We start from the raw sequence: 27,865 nt of genomic DNA, 5'->3' as shown, positions 1-27,865 counted from the left end.
CAGATTCTGGGACTGAAGAGTAGGGAACTGGAAATGAAGCTACAGGTCTGTGAGTAGGAACAGCCCTGGAGGAGACTAGTGACCAGCTGGAAATGGAGAATTTTTACCCTTCCATCTTCCTTCCATTATTTGGTCTTGTTTGGTTTTTACCTTGAAGGACATCAAGCTTGAATGGGATGAATTGGTCCTAATTAGAATGACCAATTCCTATTATCTAGAGAGTATAGAAGAGGGAAATCCCAAGTGGACCAGCAGGGAACAAACACTGGGCTACTGTTCTGGGATGACTATTAGCAAGTAAGGAGGTATATGTCAGGAGGAGAAAAAGCAGTGAATAAATTGATTAATTGAAGGCATGAAGCCAAGTAGTACAAGGAGAGAAAGAAAAAGGTGAAAGAAAAATCCACAAAGACCTTGTATCGTTCTCCTTTTGTTCTGGGACATTAGGAATGTCCAAGAAGTATCCAAGTATTTGGACCTTGCATCCCTAAAGGAGAGATGGAACCAGAAGCTGGGATGTCAACTGGGAACTCTGGAGGTACACGCCAAGTGGGCTGCTGAATTCGCTGTGTTTGACTTGTGGGCTTGCATGGCCCTGGATGTTTGGAGTTTGATCCTCCCAGTGGTGCTTGGGAGGTGGCAGACTTTGGAAAGAAGCCCCACAATCGTAGCTGTAATGTGACCTCACTATGACACTGTCTGAGAGAAGTCAGAGTTGCGTCTTGGGTTCCCCTTCTCCCCCTCCCTGGGTGAGGAAGGGCATTGCTTACTGAGGTACCAGACAGCCCTCTTTATAATTTAGTGGTCAAAGTAGTGAAACGGTAGAATGTCGACAATGAGCTAATGTGGTTTTCAGGCAAGTTGACACAGGAGCGAACTGAGGGGTTTTTTGGATGTCTAGGATTAATATTTATGAACCATTATGTTTGGGGGAAAAGTGATTCTGAAATACATCAGGGTATGAAAAACTGGAGGGATTCCTGGAATGCTTCCATGAAATATCAAGGAACCAGCCTTGCCAATGAAATCAGTGGCTGGTTCTGTGTTATGGGCTTGGCTTAGGGTCTGAATGAGACCAGAGATGCTTCAGATTCTGTCTCACAGAAGATTTGGGCAAACCAGTACATCAAGATGAGAAATGTGACTTTTGCCAACTGTCTGCCTGAGGAGTTTGCTTCTGACTATGCAAGGGCCCTGGTCTTTCTTGTCTTGGGAAAGGAGTAGTTTGATAATTGTGGAAATTGGCAGCAGTTGAGGTAGGTCAGGTGTTAACATCAAGCAGAGGTCATGAATCATGTCTTTTCCAAAGAGCCATAGTTACCTAATAGGTGTGAATTGCAAGGCCAAGCAAATTCAGTTACTCTGAGGGCAGGCTCCCAACTCACAGTCTCTTTGGATGTGACCAACTCCCTTGTGGTCAGCGAGTATCAGGCTATCAGGGATACTTGTGGTTCATGGAGCAGCACAGCTATACTTCTGATGGGGTCAACTGAATGGAGAGGAAAGAGCCTTGAAGTGGCAGTCGGAAGACCTGCATTCCACTTCTGTCTCTGCTAAGGATTTCCCGGCTGTGACCTTAGGAAAGCATAGACTCATAGATGACGCAAGAACTGTGGTGATCATGAATTCCCACTGGACCCAAACAAGGCTCTTTCTACCATATCCTTGACTCTTCGTCATTTAGTCTTTGGAGAACACGCCTTATAATGGGGCAGCCCATTCCACTTGGGGATGATTCTCATTGTCAGGAAGTTCTTCTTTATGTTGATCTGAAATTGACCACTCTACAACTTCCACCCAGTGTTCTTCCTTGATCTTCTGAGATCAAGTCACTCCCCCTTTCTGAGCCTCAGGACCTTCCTCTGGCAAATGAAGGGATTGGACTGGATGCTGTCTATGGTCTTCTCTGACCCTGACATTCCAAGTTAGATGAACTTTATGCAGGTGATAAGCCCAGTTTTCCTTCATTTCTTCCTTTTGTCTTCATTTTCCTTAGCCTATTTGATGTACTTAAAAAAAATGCATCTGGTGCTTAAAGAAGGAACTTTATTTCCTAAAAGAAAATACTTCTGACTCACAGCTTAAAATGGAAAATTGGCTCCTACATGAAAACATTTTCAGCATCTTAGAGTTCAGAACATCAGAGGGGCATCTTGAAAGCTGTTGGTTGCACACAAAGATGTGTGTCTTGCTGAGAGCTAAAACGAAGCTCTTGAAAGGCTAATTTCCCAATTTATAGAAGACTCAAAGCAAAGAAGCAGATGACTGACATAAGCAGATGAAAGAATTGGGCTCCCAAGGGATCTCAGTGGGCTACAGCATTGGGCCAAATCAAATCAAAGGCAACTCAAGAGGGGTTGATGTGAAGTTCTACCTTGGGGTTCAGAAAGCCAACTTTCCAAGTGTAAAATGGGAGAGGCTAGACAACAATTTGTATGCAAAAGCAAGTTCCAAATGAGGGGCTCCCCAGTAGACTGATGCAATTTCAGGCTTCAGTAAAAGAGGCATACCCGTGGAAAGAAAGAAGCCTCCTCTACTCTGTCTCGGTCCAACCACTTCTGGAGTGGCACGGTTAGTTCTGGACACTCAAGTTTAAGGACATCGATGAGCCAGAGAATATCCAGAATGTCAGGTAGAATAGTGAAGGGCCTCAGGTCCATGTCATATGAGAATCGACTGAAGAAACTGTGGATGTTCCGCACAGACAAGAAAATCCTTGGGGGAGACACAGTAGCTTTCTTCAAGTACTCAAAAAGCTGTTGTTTCATAGAAGAGGGGTTATCTTGTTCTGTTTGGCCTCAGTGGGTAATGGGTAGAAATTGCAAGGATGCATATTTAGGCTGGGTGTCGGGAAAACCTTCCTTCCAATTAGAGCTATCTCAAAGTAGAATGGGCTGCCTTGGGAGGTGATGGGGCCCCCCTCCCTAGTGGTTCCCAAGTAGAGGCTAGAAGATCACTTGTTGGAGGGCTGATTGGTTTTTTCAGGTATGGGTTGGATCAGATGGCCTCTGATGTCCCTTCTGAATGGGAGAAGATGGGGTTTTTTGTGGAGGAGGGATTAGAGAAGCTGGACACAGGAAGACTAGTCAGGAAGCCTAGTTAGGAGCTCAATTAAGAGGCAATGAGGGCCTGAACTAGAGAGAAGAGAACAGTCGTGAGAGATGTTGTAGACGAGACTTGGTGACCAATCAGATATGGTACCTCTAAAGAATCTTTTACTTTTGACTCCTACACTCAGATAAAGTTGTCATTGTTATTTGTCCTAAATTGAGCTTTCAAATTTCAAAGAATTCATTCATTCATTTGACTGACATTTGTTAAGCAAAGGAACCTCTCTCTTTGTGGAGGTGGGGTCCTATGGGTGTTGTACATTGGATGTTCTGTTGGACAGTTGATGGCTTTGTTTGTTTTGCTAAACCAATTTTCCCCACTTTTCTTTTTTATTCTTTGTTACAAGGAAATGGTTCTCTGAGTAGGAAAGGGGAGGGGGATTATATTTAGAAATCAAGCTGTTGTAAAGACAAAAGAAATCCATTTTTAAAGCTATTATGTATGATGCACTTGGGGGAGATAGACAAATAACTTCAAGGAATCTAATAGTTCCCCATTCTGGTATTCCAGGAGTTGGTGAGCAAGGGCATGTTCATCATACCTATTATGTGATTCGATGACGATTTTGTAGCATTCAGCCAAGCTTTTGGTTTTCCCAACTCATCTTTTTAGTCTGTCCTTGGCCCCTCAATCACTACATTATCGTTCTGAATCTCCAGGTCTGACCACAACTGCACAAAGCCTTCCACACGTACATGCAGTGGTTTTAATATGAGAGGAAAAGAACGTTTTCTGCTTTGGTTCCAAGCCATGGCCCAAAGAGCTCAATTTTGGGGTGGCTTTAGGAAAAAAAAGCTCTAACAGTCCATGGAGCTGCTGTTTTCACCAGTAGAGCTTCATTTTGCTTGTTTGGGACCTGAGATGTCTGTGTCGTACCCATAGCATATGCCCCCTTTGGTTATCTGCTTTAAAGGATACTTGAGAAGTTAGGCATTTTCCATGAATGGAATTTTCCCCGTATTAGGCTTTTCTTCTCATGCGCTGGTATCCATAGTAGGCAGGCTGTGAGTTTAAGCATCTCTAATCTTTATAGTTCTGTCTAAATCCCAGTTTTATTGTACTAACTGTAGTCGAGTTTATACACTAAAATGATTTTCAACAAAAATATATTACTTCTGTGGAGTAGAGCCGAACACTTTGGATCTATAAAGCAAATTAATAAGGCTGGCTTAGCAATGAACTATGCCCAGGCCAAGGCCAAGTGTTACTCCAGGAGAGGGACGGCTTTCTCTGGGGCCACTCCCGGCCTTGGAGCTAATTTGGATGCTGAGTTGTTCCCCAGGTATTTATATGTAGTGTTTGGTATTTTTACTGGATCCTATTCTTCTCCCTGGGATCACCTAAAATGGTAAGAATTTTCTAGTGGGATTAAGGTTGTGATCTCTTGGGAGGGGTGGGGACATCTGCTCTTAGTTATTTTTGTATTAATAGCCTCCCCTTAAATGTATGTTATCAAATGAGCCATATTCTTATCAGCTGAGATAGTGGCAACAGTGACCTGGGCACTGCTGGGGAAGTTGCTCTCTAAAGCATGGCTTCCCAGAGACACTCGGGTAAGGAGAGCCTGGGGTGCTCTTTTATATGATTTTCTGACAATGGTGATTTACATCAGGAAATGGACTTGACTGGGAAAAATGGGAGGATTCAAAGATTTTAGGCTTGTAGATTTCATCATTGATGTTGCCTGCCTTAGAGTTAGTATTAGTTAGGGAATTGTTATCACGCAGGCAAAGGTCATATGCTGAGTGATACAGATAGAGAAGAGATTTCATTTCATCTTTTTATCCCCAGGGCTTGGATGCAGTAGGCAGCTCAGAAATACTTGTTGAATCAATGAATTTCAAACGTGCAAATATGATAACAGATTTTTGCATTCATTCTAATCAAAAGATGTAGACATCTTCTTGTAAAGCCAGAGGGCAAGGGCTTAGACATTGTTGGTTTGTTTTTTGTTTTGAGTAAGTTTGCAATCTAGTTCTGTGTGTATTTTTACTTTTGGTAAAATTTCCTCTTCATTTTGACTTTGAAGCTGATTGTAAAGTTTCTAGAAGGGGACTGGAATATGGAGTGGGGCAGGGAGGCAGAGGAATGGATGTCAATGCACTTATCCGATGGAGGCAGTGGTCCCACAGGGTGATTGAGGGGCCATCCTGGTTTGTTAGGTTGTTTGTTTTTTTTTCCCCGAAGTCAGCCTGCTGCTTCTCCCCTTCCAGGATGAGTCTTTTGGGAAGACACAGCCCCTTTGTGCCATTTTTTACCCAAAAAGCAACTTTTTCTCTGAGAGCCAGAGGTCCAGGGAAGACAGTTGGATGGCAAGGATTAGAGGAGAAGAAAGAGGAAATCTGTGCCACTTTCATGGTACAGCTGTTTTACCAAGTTTTACATTGCTATTCAATAACTAGTTAGATAAGACAGGATGCTATGGAAAATTCTTTTGCTGTTTTTTTCCCTTACTAACACTATCCTAAGCCACCTTTTGCAGGCATTAATGGTTAATGCTTCCCTTATTCCTAGGTGCATAAAAGCAACGCCTTTTATTACAAAGGAGCCACTCTTTGGACCCCAGGACCACATACTTGAGATTGTGTTAATCAGCTAATATACACAGTCTTTGGGTGTGGGGAAATTATTCAGCTCTGACTTGCCTTGGTACACCTTTGGTGTTTGGTAATTGGTGGAGGAACATTTGATTTCATTTATTAATTAAATAGCTGAGTTATTAAATGCTGAAGTTGATTTAAAAGGTGCCACATTTCCAGCATGCCTTCATTTTGGGTTATAAATTATACCAGGTCCCCAGGTGTGACTGTGGCCTCTATAAATCCAGAAGGGGTAAGTACAGCTTGAACGGGCCATTCATTCTTGGAGTAAATTGGATCAACTTGTATTCAGCTCCCCTGTGAAATTAGAGGGGAAAAACCTATTTCAGGAAATATAATTCTAGCTTTGTACTAGGAATGTAAATTCAGAAACTTGATAGAATGGGAGAGAGGATGCAATGTGACCCTAAATTAGGTGTGGTCTACATGGAACAACTGCCTAACTTTTGCTAGTGGCTTTTGTGTGTCTGTGCTTAAAATAGGCCCTTGAGAATAAGAACACGGTTCCTTCCTTGTTTGATGAACAACATTCAATAGTTCTCCCTCCTCCACTTGAGCTTTGACAGGCAAGTCATAGGGCCAAAGGAAGCCATGTCCCTAGTGGCTGGCCTGCCGGCCCGCCCGCCCACTGGTATACAGTTACTTATGGCATTCACACAGCCATCAAATCCCTTTAGCTTTAAAGAGCTGTCCAGGGCTGACACACGGTGGAGTTAATGGAGTTGATAAAGGCAAATGCAAAATGTTTCAGGCATTTGGCTCCCCACTAAGTCTCTGCCCACCCTTGCTATCCCTTATAAATAATTTGGGGGCAGTTATATAGCCAGAGCATTGCGATTGTCTGCATGCTTTTTTTTCCTCTGACAGGCCCAGCTCTTCTTTCCTCTGAAATACACAAACCCCCAAAACAACCACAGTGCATTTAGTGGGAGGGATTTCTTTAACGCTATATTTTGAGAAGCAATTGGCCTGCTTCGCTTAGTTCACAGGATCCTTGACCTTGGAGCTAGAAAGAGTCATTATAGAGCCTAGTCTGACCCCCTCAGCTAACAGGTGAGGAAACTAAGGCCCCAAGAGAGGAAGCGAATTGGTTAGAACAGTAAAGACAGATGAGCCTCAAGTGTCTGCTGGGCCCAGAACAGTGGGCTCTCTAGGTGTTAGGGGAGAGAACAAGTTGAGATTAGACACAGTCCTCTAAACTGTCAATACCAAAGGGAACCGAGCAAAATTGTGAAGTAGGTAAACTTAGTCTGTGTTCTCTGTCCTCACTTAGTCAACAAACAGCACACATTTATCGAGTTCCTAAAAGCCCCCAGTGGGGACCTGAAGAGTCGGATGTGACTGAACAACAACTGTACACGTCTTGCTAGGTAGGTACTGGGGAGATGCCAGTGGCTTATGAGCTGGTGGAGGTGATTGGACACGTTCCCAATAAAATGAATCCCCTGCCACTTCCCTTACTGCCTGTTAGAGCCTCTCCTGAGTCTCATTCCTGCTCTGGCTCCTTTGGCTTCTCCTAAACTCTGAAACAATTCTAAGGCATTCATGATTAATAAAGGCATAGGATGTGCCCCTTCCCCAGGGTATTTGTGTCTTAAAAGGAGATTCTTTTAAAATGGAGCCCCTGAGTGTGGCTGATAGTATAGAAGTTAGCTTAATATCAGTCCTTTCCATTTAAAAGTGTCATTTTCTGCTATCCACATCCAGAGGAAGAACTATGGAGGCTGAATGCACATCTAAGTATACTATTTTCACTTCTTTTTTTGGTGGCTTTTCCTTTTTGTTCTGTTTCTTCTCTCATAATATGACTAATGTGGAAATATATATATATGATTGCACATATGTGACCTATATCAGATTGCTTGCCATCTTGGAGGGGAGGGAGGGAGAAAAAAAATTGAAACTGAAAATCTTATAAAAAATGAAAGTTGAAAACTATCTTTACATGTAATTGGAAAAAATAAAATACTATTTACCCCCCCCAAAAAAAAAAATCAGCACCACAGGAAAAAAAATTAAAATGCCATTTTCAGTATGGTACAATGGAAAGTGCTGGATTTGAAAACCTGAGGACATGGGTTCAAATCCTGGCACTGCTACTTATTAAGGCACATAACCTCCCTGGGTCTTAGTTTGCTCATCTGTAAAATGGTGGGGTTAGGCGGACTGACCTCTAAGGATGATATCTACTTCCAGCCCACAACCTGTGACTAGCATCCAGAGCTGTAGGCTCCATTGACTACCTCCCTCACCCCCTCACCCCCCCTCCCAGGCAAGTCTACTTTTCTTGTGGCCCGGTCCCTGAAGACCTTAATTCTCATTGAGTTAATGAATGCTAATGGTATGGTAACCCTAATGTGTATGGTCCTCCTTTTAGATAACATACCTATATTTGAACAGGGATCTTCAATGCTTTTAAATCACTGAATTTGAGAGCAGCTAAAGGAGTAACTAACAGTAGGAATGGCAGGATAGTGGGGGAGGTATGTATGGGGAAGGGGAAGAGGGAGAGGAGCTATGAAATCCTAGCATAGCCCAGTACCCCGATTAGTAACACCAGCTGTCACTCAAAGGAGAGAAAACTCAAGAGCATGAGTCTTGCTTGGTGTTGATGGTGCCCCACAGGTACCTTCCCATATGTGGGTCTCGTGGAATTAGTCTTGGTGGTATATGGTCATACCTCATCATAGGCGAAGGTCCACTCCATTTTTATTAAGTCTCCAGGTACATTACCACCACTGCTGCACAACTGCCCTTTTCATCACCAGAGGTTTTAATATAATTTGTTGGATATTTTCAGTAAAGCAATGTAAATGCTCTTTCATTAGAGACCTATATTTGTTTTTAGTGTGAGTGGCACACTGATGTGGGATACAGCAATTAGCAGACCCAAAATAACCTGCAGAAAATGATTTTTCTATATCTATTCCCACTCATTGAGCTACTTGGGGGAAAGCACATAGTTAGAAAAACTATAAACAAATTGATTATAATAATCACATTTACATATTCATATTTGGGGTCACTTGAAATGATATACATGAGAAGATAAGTATCACTGCCCCACATGAGTGTGTGTGTGTGTGTGTGTGTGTGTGTGTGTGTGTGTGTGTGTGTGTGTGTTTGGGGAGGGCATTTTGTATCTATTTATTCTCTAATCACGAGTTCAGTCCCCCAAAATGAAGGATTTACCTGAAAAGTCATCTATTGTAATATTATTTACATACACACAATTCAGCTTGTTTTAACTGAGATATGGTGGATGTATTTCAGGAATTTTCTTAAAGAGGAAACTTACTAGTTAAGTGAGGAATGATATCTCCGTAGCAAAAGCCATTGAAAGAAACGCAGGCTGTCCTTTTGGAAAAAGGACTGAACAACTGAGTAGAAAACTTGGGTCTATCTCCAACTGTATTCTAATCTACTGAACCCTGAGATGGCTGTGGATTTGACTCCCAACACCTAAATTCAAAAACTCTCCTATTGGCTTTTTTTTTGGGGGGGGGGGGAACAAAGCCCTGGAGAAGTGTTCGTTTCCATAACAAAAAGTGTTCATAATCATTGCTAACATTTCTGTAGCACTTTGCATACATGATAACATTGGAGCCTCACAACCCTGGGAGGGAGGTGTTCCAGCTGCTATTAGCCCATTGTACAGATGAGGCCAAGGGCCTATGGTTACATGGCTAATAAATATTAGAGAGAGAATTTTTTTTTTTTGGCTAGGCAATGGGGTTAAGTGACTTGCCCAGAGTCACACAGCTAGTGAGTGTTATGTGTCTGAGGCCGGATTTGAACTTAGGTCCTCCTGACTCCAGGGCCGGTGCTCTATCCACTGTGCCACTTAGCTGCCCCTAGAGAGAAAATTTGAACCCACGTCTTTCATATTTCAAGCAAATTGTATCCACTAAGCTCTTTTGCCCCCAAACAGATGTTGGTGTCTGTCTGTGTGTATCTGTGTGTGTTTTCTGTAATCTGGAGTCGCCTGAGCTTTGAGGAGTAATGCTGGGCCTAGTAAGCATCAGAGACATGGCTTGAGTCCGGATCTTCTTGTCTCTAAGGTGGGCCCTGTAGAGTCACCATAACCCACCCCCCCCAACCACACATCTGCAAGGCATCTCCAAAAGGGAGATGCCTTGCTCGTGTTCCACAGCTTACGTGTGTCAGACAGGAATCCATACCTTCCTGACTTCTGGGTTGGACCTCTACCTACTAGAGTAGCGTGTGGCCATCCAGAATGACCTCTTGGCTGCCTGGTAAAGTCTGTGGACTGATTCTCAGAATTGGGTTTGGAGATTGTTGAAGGAAATGCTCAGTATCAGTTAGAAGTTAGGGAAAAGAAAGAGGGCCAAGGTCCGGGCCCTCAGGCTAAGGACTCTGAACTGGAATGTTGCCTCTGGTATTTAAGGAAAGGCATTTAAAAGCCACCTAGTGTTGCTGTCTGTCAGACAATGAACCTTTATTGGGTGTCTTCTCCATACTGGACCCTGCTAGGTGAAGTACAAGAACTGAACCCTGGCCTCCAGGAGCTGCTGGAATAGAAGCATATTCCATGTGCCTAACAGATGTTTAGAGAGTTTCTGCCATCACCAGCCTTGTCTCAGGCCTTCTCTACTCAGCCTTATGTTACTATAACAACCTTTTAACCGATCTTGCTGATTCTGATCCTCATCCTCCTCCTAGCCTATGCAGGTAATTGGGGCAGTATAGCCTAGAGAAAAACTTGTGTTCAGAGTAAGAGGAGCCAAGTTTGAACCCTGAATCTGCCACTTGATTACCCATGTGACCTTCATGGGGTCACATGACCTCTCTGTACAGTAGGGGATTAAACTAGATGACCTTTCAAGCCCCCCCCCCAGCTCAGAATCTCCTAACCTGTAAGTCTTCTGAAAATGCTAGTTTCATCATGCCAAACCCCTGCTCAGAACTTACACTGACTCCCAGTCAACTCCCCGCTGAAGGCCAAACTCCTCTGCTTGGTGTTCTGGGCCACAGACCCATATAGACCACACCTTGTGGAGGGGATTTTGGGGCCTCCTCTGCCCCCAGATAAGTCCCCTAGTGTCTTTACTGTCCCCCACACATACCTTGGATGTTCCTGGCCCTAAGCTTTGCTCATGCTTTCCAACCTCCTAGAGTTCCCTTCTCCTTCAGGACCCAGCCCATATCTGTAAGGTCAGCCCTGACTGTTCTCACCCATAATTATCTTGGGAATCATGGACATTTGAAATTTGGCTGGACCCTTGGTCCTCATCCATTCCAACTCAAAGCTGAAGAAGAATGATATTGATTAAAGATAGCATATCCTTAGCATATTAAGTGGTCAACCGTATAGTTTATGCTTCAAGGCCACCCACCACTTTGGAGGCAGCCTCTTCCACTTGGGGATAGCACTGATCATTAGCAAATTTTTCTTGACATCCAGCCAAAACATACTTCACTATAATATTTGTAAAGCACTTAGCATAGTGCTTGACACACAGTAGGTGCTTAATGAACACTTGTTCTCTTTCCCTATAATTCCCATCCTTTGTTCCTCATCCTGATTTATAGGAAGTGGCCTCCATTCATTTGTTAAGTGGCTATTATTCTGTGCCAGGCCTTGAACTCCTGTTTCATGGTCTCTCATTTGCATTTTGGTATCTCAGCAGAATTTACACATCCCTGGCTTTAGCTACTGCTTTCAGCCATTTTGATTCAGATCATTTCTTTGGAGCTGGTGATGGGGTTTCACAGTAAACCCTCAATTAACCAGATTTTTCAGTTGACCAGAATTTCTTGTAGTGCTCCAATTTTAGGAGAAAGAAGCTGAAGAAAACGAGCTCCTAGAATCACAGGTTTAGAACTGGAATGGACCTTAGCGTGTATTTAGTCTAACCCTCTCGTTTTATGAGGAAACCAAGGCTTGGACAGGTCGAGTGACTCAATATTGGTGGCATTTGAATGCAACTCCTCTGATTCCAAATAAACTGTGTCTGTATTGTACAGATAAGCAGAATATCCTATACCTACTACATCTTCATACTGGGCTCTCCAGAATGAGAAGTGGGTGTAAGGAACGAAAGCCTGTGTCCCTTTGACATGGTGAGCTGTCAAGAAAGATGCCATCATTTCAGCAGGAAAGAGGACTCAAATGTCAAAGACAATTTGAAACGGAAAAGAGCATCTGGCTAACCATCAGCCAGATGATTTCAGTGAATCAGAGCAGCGCCATTTTCCTGAGTGTTCCTCATTGTTGGAGTTGGGTGGTCATTTGACTGTTCAGCCCTGGGCTCTTTTCCTAGACTTCCTCTCTCCTACCAAAAAGCAGAGATGAAGAAGGGAAACAGAGACTCACTGAAGTGAAACTTGGCCACTGCCATCGCCCTCCTATTACATTCACATTGACTTTTGGGTGCGTTGTCCATAGGATTGCTAATGTTCGTACAGGTGGGAGGTTTTGTGTGGTAATGAAACCATCCTACCACTTATTTTTGAAATCTATAGTACAGAATGCTGCTAGTACTAGTGCTAGTTGATGTCTTGGAACAAATATCTTGCCCCTTATAAGGATGGCCTGGAACACTTGTGGATAATTGCTGGACTTGCCTCTGACATTGACCAGCCATGTGACTCTGAGCACGGCACTTAAGCCCTCCAGGCTGGGTTTCCTCATCTGAAATGTAGGAATGATGACAGACCCTATCTCAATGCATTGTTCATGGGATCCTAGGTTTAGAGCTAGAAGAGACCTTAGAGGTCATCCAGTCCAGCTCCTTCATTTTTATAGCTGAGGAAACTGAGGCACAGAGTGATTAAATTGCTTGCCCAAGATCACACAAGTAATAAATGACAGGATCAAAGTGAAGCTGTTTTTGTTAAGCTCAAATAAGATAAAGGCGTAGAGACCACTTCACAAATCTTAAGACATTCTATCAATATCAGCTGTTATTATTAATAGTGATGATTGTCCTCATTGTCTAGATAGGAAATTGCCTAGTATTCTACAGAGGCATCTGATCTCCCTTCTGTCTGACCATGAAGCCAGGGAGGAGGAAGCCCATGACCTTTTAAGGAGGCTAGTCCACTTTGGGGCAGCTTCTCCTCTCATCTCCCAGTACTCATACCTGCCATATGGCAATTGGCTTTTGTGGCTACTTTCACTTGGTGATCGATAACATCTTTTTCTCCAGGGTTAATACATCTGAAAGTTTGGGCAAGTTGAGAGGCTTCCCATTTCAGTTCGTAGCATTATAGATTCCTAAGGGAATTCCTTTCACAAAGGATAAATGTCTAATTAAGCACTGGAGGACAAGAAAAGTGAGCCAAAGAGAAGAGAAAAAAATCCATTCTTTCCCTTCTCTGTTATTTTACTTTTCTGATAAAAGAAAAAGGAACTGCCAGACATTTCTGTGCTCAAATAACTTGACTTTCTCTGTCGCTTCTTTTCTTTGCCGAATGATTTGGCCAAAGAGCATTGGAGTGATCAGCATTGAAGTCCTTTCTCGTCAAAGCTGCTAGACCTCTGCCTGTCTTGGCTTATTGGCTCATAGGATCCTAGAGCTTGATCCCAAAGGGCCCCCTAGTCCAATCCCTTCATTTTACAGAGGGAGAAACTGAGGCCCAGGGAGGGGAAGCAATTTGCCCAGGTAAAAATGCTGAATATTTCTCTCCCCCATCCAGAGAGCCATCCCTTGTAACAGCAAAAGTATCCATGGTTCCTTCTATTCATCATTTCTTATGGGGAGGTGTGTTATTCTTTTGCAGTTACATACCCCAGTTTGTTTAGCTATTCCCCAATTGTGGGACATGTGTTTGTGTCTACTCCTTTGCTACTGCCAGAGGTGCCACTGTATGTGTTTGTGGGACCTTTCTGTCTTTGACCTTCTCGGAATATATGTGTGGCAGTGAGATCTCTAGATCAGAGGGTGTACACATTTTAGTCACTTTCTGAGCAATTGTGCAAATTTCTTGCCTGAATGATTGGATAAGTATGTGTGCGGCTGAGGTGAAATGAAGATGGAGGTCAAGTGAGTTGAGAAGGTTCATGAACAAGGAGGTCATCAGCACGCACATAGAGAGTATATCAGCGTGTATACTGAAATCCCTAAGTTGAGGGCAGGAATGGGGACAGATTGTGATGCAGGTACTAAACTCCCTGAGAAAATAAATGACCCGGAGGCTAGTAGATAGCTGCAGCAAGGATTTGGATGGATGGAGGGCCTGGACTGTGCTTGTTCTTTCACCCGTGCCACAGGTATAAGAGGAACACCCAACACAGGATTTGGAGTCTTCTAGAGGATGTCAGCTTTCCATGAGGGTAAGATAGAAAGAGTGCGAGGAAGCTGGGGGGAAAGAGGTCTTGGTTACTGAATGGGGACCAGAGGACCCAATGGATATAGAGGGAGTGGAGGGTAGAGCTGCCTGAAATGAGAGAGGCTGGGAAATGGCAGCAGACTTGGAACCACTACTGTATTGGGCAAGTACCACTTGGCTGGGACTTCGCCTGTTGGGGGTAGGATCAGTTCATTTTCCCTTCAAATGATAGGAGGCAGTGAAACAGGGTCTTATGTCTAGGCTGGTAATTGGCTGGTGATTGGTTTGCATAGCTTCACATTCTAACATTCCTTTCTTTTGTAATGGATGCTGTTGTATGCCCAATTCAATTCAACAAGAATTTATCAAAGTCAAAAAGGGTCCCTGCTCTCAGGAAGCATACATTATGCTGGTGGGAAACATGTACACAGCTAAGTCATTACCCAATAGAAGGGAAGTATAGAGTAACTTATTTAGAGCAACCACTGCTAACAATTGGGGACATCAGGAATTGCCACTGGATCTCAGCCTTGAATGGAGGTAGGAATTCCAAGAAACAAAGGTGAGCAGGGAAAGCATTTCACAAAATAGGGGCCAGTTCATTCAAAGACCTGTAAATAGGAGATAGAATGTTGTGTGTAAGGAATACCAAAGAGTCTAGTTTGACTGGATGGACCATAAAGGGTGTGAAAGGGAGAAATCGGTCTGGAAAGAGAAGTTGGAGCTGGATTGTGACGGGCTTGAAATTCAAGGCCAGATGGGTCAGGATGACCCACCAGAGTCTCATGAGCCAGGGAGTGCCCCAGTCATAGTACTTTTATCTGAAAACGATTGGAAATCAACTTGTTCTTTATAAAGGCATCGAAAGGGCAATTAAAATGAGTCATCTGCACTTTTTATTAATGGCTTAAAAAGAACAGGGAATTTTCCAGTGTGAGCCAAGATGATGCTCTTTAAAAGCGTGAGAAGCTGTGGTCACTGACTGATAGCAGGAAGTCTCTCATCTGACAAATTCGATTTTCCTGCCAAATGGTATTTTAAAAATATTAATAATTTATTGCTCTTGGATATTTGTTTCTCCCCTTGGCTTTGAACCAGAAGCTTGCAAACCCTTGGTGACTGCATAATCTCAGTGCAGGGATTTTAGGTGACAAGGAAAGTCACAAGAATGAATTTTAAGAGGTTTTCCCTTTTTTCCATGTGTGAAGATCCCTCGATTTGGAGTCAGCCCATGAATTTGGATCCAAATGTTGGTTCGGCCACTTGTTAGCTTTAGGACTTCAGGCAAAGTCTTTAACGTCTGACTCAATTTCTCTCAACTAGAAAGTGAAGAGGACTGGTCTAGATGACTCCTGAAATGAAGAGCTTATCATGTATGTATATATATGACCCCTGAAATGAAGAGCTTATCTTTTTATACACACACACACACAAAAGGCTAATGGAAAAAACTTTTTGAAATGCTTTCTGTAGATTTCCAAAGAGTGTAAGTAGCTAGATTCTAATTTCACCGTCATCTTCAGAGTACCTAGGCATCAAATGAACCTTCTCAGGGCTGGTACAACCCACCAGGCCTGCCCTAGCAAAAGTCCTTCCAGAAAACATTGCTGAGGTCTGCTGGTTATTTGGTCTGAGATTAGCTTCTCTCTCCCTCAATCCAAGTTGCATAAAAGGCAATGTTTTTTGTGGTCTTTGTAGGGAAAAGCTAAAGTTGTAACAAGCTTCAGGAGCATGTTGTCAAAACGACTTGTACTTCTCAGAGGGAAAAGTTGGAGTGTCTTTGAGGGCTTGATAAATGAGTCTGTGTGTGAAGCAAGTGGCCTCTGAGACGACCGTCACCAGCTACTTGCTTCATTTCACAATTATCTAGAATTGGGGGAACATCGATATTTCACTCCTTTTATGACACAAAAGAGATCATTAAAAAAATCAGCTCACATTTCCTTTCCTTTGATTCCTCTACACTTTCTGCCCCCTTCCCCTGCTTTGTGGATAGAATCATGAAATATAAAAGCTAAGACTACATCTTGCCTTTAAGTATTTGGAAGGCTGCTGTATATGGAAGGGATTTTTGACTTGTTCTGCTTAGCCCCAGAGGGTAGAACTGGGAGCGGTGGGTGGAAGGCACAGGGGGAGGTAGATTTAGGTTTGATGTCAGGACAAACTTCCAAACAGTGAGTTTGGAAAAGTGGAATGGGTCTTTTTTTTTTTTTTTCAGCCAAAGACTAGGTTTATTAGAACATCCATGTTGGGCAGACTCTTAAGGAGTCTGAACATGGGTAAGCAGTGGCTAGATTATAAGAATCCAAGCAGTGGCTAGATTTTAGGAATCTAAGCATGGAATGGGTCTTAAAGCAGTCGTTAGATGACCCATTTGGGGGCATGTTGTAGCACGGAGCCCATGGGTTGGGCCAAATGGCTACACAAGTGCCTTTCAACTCTCAAATTCTGTGATTCTGTGAATCAGGCAATCAACAAGTGGGATTTTATTAAGTACCCACCCACCATGTGTCTGTCAGTAAATATTTAATAATTGCTTGTTGACTGTTGAATGACTTTTTTAGGCTCTGGGACAAAAATTCATTGAGACATGAGTCAGCTCTAGATCTACAATTTTAACAACCAGGTCCTCTGACTCCAAACCAAGTGTTTTTTTCCACTAAATTCATTTGGAGAAGCTTAGTTGCCTGGGGGTAGGGGACACAGGGCACAAACCCAGTGATTGATTTGCTCAGGCTCACATTGCCAATTGATTGGTCAGAGGTGGGTCTTAAAGGCAGGCCTGACTCCTGGCTTTCTACCCTGTATATGCCATGAACTCTTTATTTTATATGTGGGGAAACTGAGGCCCTGGGAAGGGAAGGGACTTGTCCAAGATCAAAACTGGGTCTAGAATTGAAGGTTCCTCCTATCTTCTGTTAATTGGGTTTTTAATAATTTTCAAATAGTGATTTCATCTCCTTACTCTTATATCAATTGGGGCACATTTCCCATCTTTTCTCATTGCTCTTTGTACTTGGCTCAAGCCTGTGTTGTCCTAACTACATCATTGGCAAAGGCTGCAAAGGCTGATTTATGCTCTAAACTGCAGGATTATTTCCCCACTTGGCCACAGAATCACAAGATATATGAAATCACACTTACTGTTGTTATTACTACTATGTATGTGTAATTTATAGATTGTATGGTAGAATCACAGAATTGAAAGGGACCTCATTGGCCATCTAATCAAACTTGTAACTGACCAAGAATCCCTACTATAGCACATCTTTGAATAAGTGGGTGTCCAGCCTCTGCTTGAATGGGGAAGGGGCTCAGCATTTACATGGCAGCTCCTATGTGCCAGGCACTTTACAAATATTATGTGCTTTGCTTGGGGGCCTTCAGTGATGAGGAAGCTACTACTTCTTGAGACAGCCCCGTTCCACTATGGAATTCCTCTACCCTCTAGGGCCAAGCAGAGCAAGTTGAATCCCCTTTCCACCTTGGTAGCCCTTCAGATACTTTAACTATTGTACTTTTCACCTTAGGGCAGGCCACCCCACCTTACACACCTTTCCCAAAGAGAGAATGGTGCTGGGCTACTGAATAAGGGTCTACTGGATACATTATGGAAAAGATCTGGATCTTTTCAAACTAGGTTTGAATTTCAGCTTTTAGTTGTAAGACCTTGAATCACTTCCCTCCTCTAAGCCTCAGTTTCCTCATCTGTAAAATGAGTTCAACTAGGTGACCTCTAAGGTCCTTCCCAAATCTAAATCTATGACTCTGATTTGTCTAAGGATAAAAATGTATGCACAGCACTTAGCTGACCTTTAGTGTTTTAACGTTTATCATCCTTATGAAGTTGCTATTTACCGATCAGAAACACTGGCATTTCCAGTGGTTTCACTTTCTGGCCTTGGTTCCAAAGGAGAGTTCAAGCAGTTTTTGCCAAGTTAACTCTGAGACAGGGTGTGGTTTCCTGAGCTCCCTCTGTGCAGTTTGGTTGTCCATGGCAACGTCACCAAACAACTTTGGCATGTGTTTGTATAAAAAACCAGAAGGCACTAGGGCAGTCAATGTAGCTGGAAATCAGTGGTGAGTACTGGGCCTTATCTGTTTTTCATTCTTTCCATCTGAATTGCATGCCTGTTGCGTCATAAAGAAGTAGATGGAGTCCAAGCAAATAAGCTGCTTAATTCCTGAATTACCTGGATAAGTTAAATAGCTGGTATATACTTCATGCATGCAGATTCCCTGTGGAGGAAGGCAGAACACAGGAGGCAGGTCTGTTTAAAGCAAATTCTATGTCTCTCTCTCTCTGGTTTGGGACCTTTTGGATGGTTGGGGCATGAGATAAATGAAAAGCTCCTTGAGGGCAGAGGATCCCCAGCCCTCAGCATGCCGCCAGGCACAAATGAGGTGCTCAGTAAAATGCTTACTGAATTGGTTGGGAAGTTGGGGGGGAGGGACAAGGGGAGTTGTATTTTGAAAAATGTAATTCACATGCAAAATGTCCAGACTAGTATTAATAGTATATGGTATAAAATATATCTAAAATATATCATGTAAACACTCTTTTCACATGTATTTGGCAGATTATGTTTTATAAAATGTTTTTGCATTTATCACATGACCACAACTTGGTAGGGTAGGCAAGGCAGGTATCACTGTCTCCGCTTCGTAGGTGAGGAAACCAAGAAGCTTGCTAATTGGCAGTCCTTCTATAGATTTATTATTGTTATCTATTTCGCAAGCAGCTATACAGGGTTATTCCACTTCTCTTTGTTCATTTTTGTTGGAATATTTGATCTTAGAGAGGAGACTCGAAGATAGATATAAGTGGATGTGAGAAGGAAGATTTGTGAGGTTAGGAAGCCTCCAAGGTCAGGAATATTCCAGGAGATGGAGCAGGTGATGCCAGGACAGAAACAGAAGGAAAAACAGATCTAGGAGAAAGATGATGAACATTGTTTAAGGGGCCATCTAGGTGATGTTTTTAAACAGTGTTAAGTTTGAAGTTCAAAAAACATCAAGGCTGTGTTGCAGAATGGGGGAATTGAAACCATGAGAAGAAATGGAATTTGCCAAGGTAGCGTAGAGAGAATAGAAGATTCAAGGGCCGAGGATAGGCCCATGAGGAACCTGTGCACTTGGGCAGGGAAAGGGGTACTCTTTGCATATGGGTAGTTTTCCTTATTAGGCAGTAACATGTTTTTGTGGAATTGCTTTTGGAAAAGGGACAGACGCAGCAATCATCCCCGAAGGCTCTACGTGATGATCTTATTGGTATGGTTTCAAATATTCTGCCCAGGAAGACAACCTCACAAGGTCCCCGTCTTGTTCTGTGTGACTCTTGTGAAATTTTGCAGGAAACCTATCTAGGTCAATTAGTATTAATCAGGTCCGTTTTGCAGACATGGGGAAAGTGAGACACAGAGGACCTGATTGGAAGACTTAAAGGTAGCTGGCGTCTTTTACCTCCCTTTCCATCTCTATATAAAGGAATCCATCTGTTCTCCCTGAAATCTTCCTATTTTCATTGTGGGCGTACAGCTTTTTTCCAGCTTCTTCTACTTGCGTCCTTAAGCCCCACCTGCAAGCCATGGCTCACCTAGCTTGGTATAGGGAAAACACTAGTCAAGTATCTGTCCCCTCTTTTCAGGCATATCTTAAAGCCTACCTCTCCTCAGTGTATGCTGGTGAACCCAGCCCACTCTTAAACCTTGAAGGACGTGAAACTACACGTTACATTTTTATTGCTTGAATGAGTCTAGGCCACAATCTTGGAGGACTATTGGAAGCTGGCCTATATGAAGGGATTCAAGGGATCTTTCTGCCTAGGTATCAGACTAAAAGAGTCTCAGGCACCCAGCCAGGATCTGTGCCTTCATTGCCTGTGACAGCCCCTCTGCTGAATCTCCTGGTGTTTCAGCTTCATTATTTCCCTTCATTTCCCCCTCAGGTCCTGGAGGCTACACAGTGGGCACCATGTCTGAGAAGTTTGACTGCCACTACTGCAGGGACCCTTTGCAAGGGAAGAAGTATGTACAGAAGGAGGGCCGTCACTGCTGTGTGAAATGCTTTGACAAGTTCTGCGCCAACACTTGCGTGGAATGCCGGAAACCCATTGGGGCTGACTCCAAGGTAAGAATAACACTAATAGGGGCAGCGAGGTGGCGCAGTGCCAATAGAGCACCAGCCCTGGAGTCAGGAGGACCCGAGTTCAAATCCGGCCTCAGACACATAACACTCACTAGCTGTGTGACCCTGGGCAAGTCACTTAACCCCATTGCCTCACTTAAAAAAAAAAAAAGAATAACACTAATGGGAAAAACTCTCCCCTGGCTTCCTTCTATTGAAGGGTAGCATCAGTGGAACACAAGTTCAAGGTTCTTCACCTGATTGGCCACAGAACACTTCTCGGTAGAGGGATTGAAAACTCTACCAGTGGAGGCACCCACAGTCACAGAACATCGAAATAATGTTCTTTTCCACAGTGCATAGTGCAGCGCTTGGCCTAATGCTTAATAGCCTGCATTTGTAGAACCTCTATTCTGTTACTTATCATTATCACCAGGCTTGCCTCTAGGCCCAGTGAAGACACTGAAATTCAGAGAGATACAAAGGGATGGTGGTGGGGAAAGGATTACCCCGGGAGCCATAGTCCTACCATCCCGAGGACCTTAGCATTATCCCATTCCATGGATGTGGAAACTGAGGCCCACAAAAGTGAATTATTTCCCAAGGTCATATAGGCAGCAAGTGACAGAGCTAGGATTCAAAACCTTGGTCCCCTATTATCAAATTGAACCCACTTTCCCCACTCTGTACTACTCCATGGAACTTTGGGGGGAGTCAGCTGACATCTTTGGACTAAATAACCCCTCAGGTCCCTTCCAGTTCTCTTATTCTACCATCTGTGGCCTAAGATCGCCCAGCTTGTTCCTGAAAGAGCTAGGACTAGACTCCAGTGGGTCTCCTGACTAGAGGGGTGCCCTTCTCCTTAGGGCCACACTGTTTCCTCTACATAGGTGAGATTATACTTATATGTTAGTGCCTATGTACAAAAGCTAGACAGCTGATCTGACCCTGTATAAATAAATTAAAATCACTTTCTAAAGCCATTTCAACCTATGAGGGCTGCTTTCAGATGTGAGCAACCTGCACCGGTGGAAATGTACTTGGTGTTATAGAGCCTCACTGCAAATCTCTTAGAACCTAGGTGAATTCAGATACCTTCTAGTGGGTTCTAACTATTTGGGGTTTTCTAAGATTGAGAGGTAACACGTGCTGGGTTTCTTGCATGAAATGTAGGAAACTCATTGGGTTTCCAAGGTAATAATAACCTCATAATGGGAAAAACAATGTGAAATTGAAATGGCCTTTTGCTTCTGAATAATCCTAAATAGTTCCAACTTACACCTGTACTTCCATTCTCTTTCTCTCCATTCTTCCTTTGTGGCCAACTCACGGAAAAAGGTTAAAAACCAACACCTTGGGCCATAATGAATTTGTAATTGAAAGATGATTGTTTCTCTGGTGGTAAAATAAAAATGTGAAAAAGATTCACAGGTTGGGAATGTCGATGTCTCAGGGAAGATTTACTATTCATCCTGGTTTGCTGTGCTTTTAGGAAGTGCATTACAAAAACCGCTATTGGCATGACTCTTGCTTCCGCTGTGCCAAGTGCTACCATCCTTTGGCCAATGAGACCTTTGTGTCCAAAGAAAATAAGATCCTGTGTAACAAGTGCACCACTCGTGAGGACTCACCCAGGTGCAAAGGATGCTTCAAGCAAATTGTTGCAGGTACTTACCTCAGATAAACGATTATATTCTGAGCCTAGAGGTCAGGCAGGGGGCGTATGCATTCAACAGGACAGCCGGTCGTCCTTTGGTTCCAAGGTTGAAAGCGTTCAGGAAAAAGAGGCTGCACACCTCATTAGAAGGAGGGCTTGTAGACATAGCTTTGCATCTCATGGATAATGTGTGTGAAATCACCCTCATGCCAATGTTAGCCTACCCCTCGAGGCAACTACCCCGTTCGTGGCACTGTACCTCATATAAATTCTAGTTAAGAACGAGCAAATTAGAGCCTGCCAGCTACTAGGGAGCATCTCGTGGCTCAGACGTGAATTGATTATGTGAGCATATGGATTTGAATCCAGGAAACAGTCCTAAGTTTATTCTCTCTTCCAGTGTTTCTGAAAAACTTTGAGCCTGTCTCTTCCCTGCCCCAAGAAGCATAATCTCTTGCTCTGAAGCATTTTGGAAGGAATATTCCTCCACCTTCTTTCCCCCTATTAGTGGAAGTAGGGATGAGAGAGGGAAGATTTCCAGAATGGAATAAAAATGTTTTACTGGATGACACAATGGTAATTCAACTGCTTCCTTCCATAGGAGACCAAAATGTGGAATACAAGAAGAATGTCTGGCATAAGGATTGTTTCACTTGCAGTAACTGCAAACAGGTCATTGGAACTGGCAGCTTCTTCCCTAAGGGTGAAGACTTCTACTGTGTTACCTGTCATGAGACCAAGTTTGCCAAGCACTGTGTGAAGTGCAACAAGGTATGTTTTCAAGGAGGTTCCTTACTTCATTTATTAAAGCAACTACTGTGTACAAGGTTCCATTTTTGGCATGGGAAAGTGTGAAGGATGAGATCTGGGGACAGTAACTCAGCCAGTCTGGCTGAAATGGAGTAATGAGAAAGCTGGAGAAGTAACTTCTTTTAAGAGGTGAGATTTAACCCAGACTAATTTAACAATTTTTCTCCCCTACTGGTAAGCCCACAGATATTTTCCTTGGCATGTATTCCCTGTGCTATAACCAGCTCTTACCACAACAGCCAGGGCAGTGAGAAGGCTCTTTGTTAGCTCCCCCAGTTTGGTCCTGTACCAAAGCTTGAGTGGGTGCAGTCCTTACCTGTCAGTGTAGACATACAAAGGCCCAGTCTGATGGTACTCACATAGTCCCAGAGGGGGGGCAGTCAGTCTTTGACATTGACTTCTTGGTCTAGGCCATCACTTCTGGAGGAATCACTTACCAGGATCAGCCCTGGCATGGCGAGTGCTTTGTGTGTGCCACCTGCAGCAAGAAGCTGGCTGGACAGCGCTTCACTGCTGTGGAGGATCAGTATTACTGTGTGGATTGCTACAAGTCCTTCGTTGCCAAGAAATGTGCTGGATGTAAGAACCCCATCACAGGTAGGTTGATAATTCTTACCCGGGAAATTTTTCATGTTTGTTCCTTCCCCTCCTTGTTCACACCGCCTTGGTTCTAGGGGTCAGTGCTAGCCTGAGAATGTGGTGGAGAGTGGGAAGAGCACTTGAACTCTGCTACTCCTTCATGGTGTAACCCTGCACAAGTCACTACTTTCTAGGCCTTACTTTTCCCTGCTGTAAGGACTGGGTTAGATGATCTAAGATCCTTTCCAGCTACCCAACATTAGTGAGGCTAGAGGAGAGCAATGGTGTTTGGGTAGTCCCCAAAGTGAGTGCTTGGTTTGGGAATACGTGACATAATGTAAACATTTCCAGCACCTGGCCAAGTGCTTTGCTTACAGCTCTTCAGTCAGGAATTCTTTGCGTGCTGAGTGATGCAGAGTTTTTACCCTTAAGAACCTGACAGTTTAGTAGCGGATCTTAGATTTGGAGCTGGAAGTGACTCTGTTGTTGTCGTCTAGTCACGTCTGACTCTTTGTGACTCCACTTGGGCTTCTCTTGGCAAAGATACCAGAGTGGTTTGCCATTTCCTTCTCCAAAATAAGAGTTATGGAAAGACAGGTAGGTCCCTGTCTTCTCTGAGGATCACACTCTACTAGTGGAGGTAGCATCTATAGTGACGAGATTGTGTACCACCCAGTGTCCAAGTATCCTCCCAACCACCCTGTCAAGGAGGCACGACAAGCATTTCCCCCATTTTATTGCTGAGTCACGTCAGACTTTTCATGACTCCATTTGAGGTTTTCTTGGCAGAGATAGTCGAGTGGCTTGCTATTTATTTCTCTGGCTCATTTTATAGATGAGGAAACTGAGGCAAACAGGGTGAAGTGACTTGCCCAGGGGTCACACAGCTAATAAGTGTCTGAGGCCAGATTTGAACTCGGGAAGATGAGTCTTCTTAACTCCAGGCCCAGCACTCTATCCACTGCACCATCTTATCCAACCAAGATAAGCCACACAAGCAACAATGCAGGATAGAAAGTTAATAAGAGAAGGGTTGTTGTCAGTTCTAGAGGATAAAGATATCTGAAAATTTTAGGTTAGATTTTTTTTTTCCTCTTTAATAATCAGGATTCACCCTTATTCCCCTTTAATTTTTGTAGATACATTCTGTACTATGTAGAATAATTTTTCTTTTTAATCAGCCATTAGGTAGAAGATGAGAAAAGGCTTTAAGGAGTTGGTACTTGAGCTGAGCCTTGAAGGATGAGTAGGAACTGGACAGGCAGAGAGCATCCTTGTCAGAGGAGAAAAGGCACTCAAAAAGTCTGCCAAGAATTTAGGGGAAGAGAAGCTGGGATTTAAAATACCTCAGTGATAACGATCATTTCTATTCAGTAGTCACTGAAGTGCCTGTTATATGCATTATAGGAGATAAGGAAAGTTACCCAGAACAGTGACTTTGTGTTGGGTGAAAGTGCTTCCCACTGTAACCTGGCCCTTGACTAGTATGGCCTAGTTCAAAGTATCTTGGAAATCTTTAGGGAAAAGTGCCGTGTCAGACCTTGGGTTGGGGCACAGGAGTCAGAGTTCAGTGTACTCCACCACCACCCATGGGAAACTCTGGCTTTCTCAGGGCCAAAGCTAGTATCAGTAAAGAGGTAGAGCAATAGCTGCTTTTTTCCTTTTGGGGGAGTGATTTTTCTTATATTAAAAGAACAGTCTAAGTTTGCCTCCTGGTGGCCACTTTGATGAAGTAGGGTGGTAACACAGTGGCCACAACAATGGACATTTTTGAAAAGTAAAGAAAGTCGTCAGCAAAATGCTTCCTTTCGGAGGGCCCTTCTGCTGGCCTTAGAGAGTGAGATTAACCTTCAGGAGCAATTTCCTGCCCTCTGGTTTCTTATTGTAGGGGAAAGGGGTGTGACTAAAGCAACTATGGTTTGTAAAAGGAGACCAGATTTCATTTCTCTTCCCTTAATTCAGTGCAGAATGGCCTAGGTAATTTTTAAAGTCCCACTAGTGTTTTAAAAACAACAAAAATGACATCCTATTGGCTCACAACTTCATTGCTCTATTTATTTTTTTCCAAGCAGTAAGCCTGAAAGCTTTGGGAAAAGAGAAAAAGATATGAGTTAGGAAGTAAAAAGACTTGGTGTCCTGATTTGCTTCAGAGAGGAAAGCTTTTAGCTTGATTGTTTAGAAATGGCCCTTAAAGTCCCGACTGTTGAGATGGTTAGGGAAAGTGGGAAAATACAAATCCCCTCAAAACCCCAAAGGTTTCATGTAATTCTTTGCACCTGAGCTGAACCCCACAGCTTAGCCTGCCCTGTGTCTCTGGGGACTGTGACTTTTCAGCAAATGTAGCTTTCTTTCTTGTTCCTCCTGAAGATGGTGGAGGGTAAATGGGGACCCACAGTGCAGTAGGACAGAAAGAGCCCTGGCCCATGCGAAGGTCACTGCTTCCTCAGCTTTGGTTTTCTCATCTGCCAAACGAAAGAGGGAGAGGGGAGGTGGATAAGGCTTAGAAAGGGCTGTCTGAGAATTGAATCTAAAGATTCCATTTTGAGGAGCTGGGGTTTCTGGTGACTGTAATTCACACCTTTCTTGGTGGTTTTTCTTTTTCCCAACAGGCTTTGGTAAAGGCTCCAGTGTGGTCAGCTATGAAGGGCAATCCTGGCATGACTACTGCTTCCACTGTAAAAAGTGTTCCATGAATCTGGCTAACAAGCGGTTTGTCTGCCACAATGAGCAGATCTATTGCCCCGACTGTGCCAAAAAGCTGTAACCAGACAAGGTCATCTGTCCTGGAGAATGGAGCTTGAGTCCTACTCTCAAATGCTCTCTATATCTCTCATTTGAGTAAGACTTCAAAAAAAATCACAAATCTTAGCTTTTCTCTCATTTTACGGAATGGCTCATAAAAAGGTGCATGGTGACCGTCTTTGGTCCTAGGAATTAACACTCTGCAGCAATCCCATTTAAACTTTGCTTTTGTTAGTTAAGTATGAAGATTATTACTAAATAGATTTTAAGTTAACCTTAGTAGGTAGACACTTATGCATGCTGCTTTAAAAAAAAAAAAAACCTAACCTTAAAAAACTGTAGTTTGCCACATAGATAGAGCTAATGCTGTGAACAAATAACATACCTCCTGGGCCCATTGCTATGATTCTCAGGAAGGACAACATAGGCTTTAATCATCATATACCTGATAGCATTATATCCGCAAATAGACCTGTAATCCAAAGCATAGTAGTAGCTGCCTTTACCATAATCACTAATGGGAGCTAAAGAGGGTCTTGTATTAATGACATGAGAGGTTTTGCCTTGTGCAAAGTATAATCTTATCTCTCTCTTTTTTAGCCTTTGCATTTTAAAAGCAACTAATGCAGCATTTTATAGAAAGGCTCATGTTTTTGAAGTGAATTCTGATTTGAAGTAAGCTTTCTGTTGCTAATAGCTTTTGGCTTTTGTGTGTAGCATGTGTTCCTGCGCTTTCTTCTGAAGCATGCATGACATTTTGAAAATGTGCGCTCATAAAGTAGTTTAGGTTATTTCTGATTAATTACAGCATGGCAAATAGCATTGAAAGCTTAGCTTAGTTTACTAAGATCGCTTTTTTTTAGATGCTTTTATTAACCAGATTTTGCTTTGACATGTTATCAATATAGTTAGTCAAGTTAACGAAACCTGCATGAAAGCATTTTAACCTTTTGGATTGTTTATGCAATTTGGAAACGTATCCCATAGAAATAGTAGGAAAAGCACTAGCTTACACTGCCACAGCCATTGTATTTTTACATTAATTTCTGCTCCTTGTCTATTGATAAGGAGAAATGGACAGTTGACTTTGTAATGTTTAGTGGGGGAGGCCACTTTTGTCTCAAAATTGGAAAGCCATTGCTTTGTTGGGTACTAACACTTTGGAAACACCAGAATCTCACGCGGCCCCCCCCCCACACTTATGAGAACAGTAACTGCAATAATATTGTAATTTTAACAAGGCAATAAAAAAAACATGTAACCATTTTGTCATTGAGACAGGTAATGAAAGGGGCTATAGAGAAGTAGATCCATCCTAGTGCCCCTCCATCACAATTTTGTTATCAATGACTTTAACATCTATTTTCCCAAATTATCATCTGGAAAATAAAGTATAAATAACTTGCCTATTGCTTTTTTTTTTAGTGTTTAAAAAATCCAATCACATCAATAAGACCCAATCACGCCGACCTTCTTCAGATGCCCTTGGCTCTATGATTTCCTTTATGCTGGCCAGTATTTATTCCAGTCCTATCCTTCACCTCCCAACAGCCTTTGCTTGAAAGTCCTTCAGTGATGGGGGCTCTATTTTTACTTCTCCAGGAAACCCATTAGATAAGAAAATGAGTTCTGCAGGACAAAGCCCCTTGAAGGCTGACTGCACAGAGTTTAAGACTCATAAGTCTCCTAGGGAAAAAGAAATTAAAAACCTTGGCTATCGAACTAGCAAAGAATACACCAAAATTTCCATCAATTTTGAAAATGGATGTCAAATTACTGACTGAAAGAAACTTGAAGACATGGACTGGTTAAAGGTCAGAGACATAATGAAAGCATCTAAAAAGAAAGTCCTTTTGCTATGAAGGAAAAAAAAGTCATTTCGGTAGCATAGGCTTGTGACTCATCTCTAAGAAACTAAGTTGGATTCAACAAACATTTATTGAGC

The 27,865-nt window shown here is 42.9% G+C and overlaps 1 protein-coding gene across 3 annotated transcripts in view; it reads left to right on the top strand.

Annotated features, from left to right (window-relative positions):
* The window catches only part of FHL1 (four and a half LIM domains 1), a 103,990-nt gene extending 76,664 nt beyond the window's left edge, over positions 1-27,326 (top strand). The window contains exons 1-6 of one of the 3 annotated variants that reach the window (XM_078147731.1): positions 4,646-4,664; positions 19,954-20,135; positions 21,625-21,799; positions 22,391-22,560; positions 23,010-23,196; positions 25,788-27,326. In XM_078147731.1, the coding sequence (XP_078003857.1) occupies positions 19,980-20,135; positions 21,625-21,799; positions 22,391-22,560; positions 23,010-23,196; positions 25,788-25,942 (843 nt within the window). In that variant the 5' untranslated portion in view covers positions 4,646-4,664; positions 19,954-19,979 and the 3' untranslated portion in view covers positions 25,943-27,326. Of the gene's footprint in view, positions 1-4,645; positions 4,665-18,153; positions 18,276-19,953; positions 20,136-21,624; positions 21,800-22,390; positions 22,561-23,009; positions 23,197-25,787 lie in introns of those variants that run through there. The other 2 variants (XM_020969787.2, XM_020969788.2) reach the window with 2 other exon arrangements.
* Positions 27,327-27,865: the final 539 nt, after the last annotated feature.

This window comes from Phascolarctos cinereus, unplaced genomic scaffold (genome assembly GCF_003287225.1).
Source record: "Phascolarctos cinereus isolate Bilbo 61053 unplaced genomic scaffold, phaCin_HiC Scaffold_8;HRSCAF=390, whole genome shotgun sequence".
Taxonomy (NCBI): Eukaryota; Metazoa; Chordata; class Mammalia; order Diprotodontia; family Phascolarctidae; genus Phascolarctos; species Phascolarctos cinereus.
This window is presented reverse-complemented; position numbering and strand designations above follow the sequence as displayed.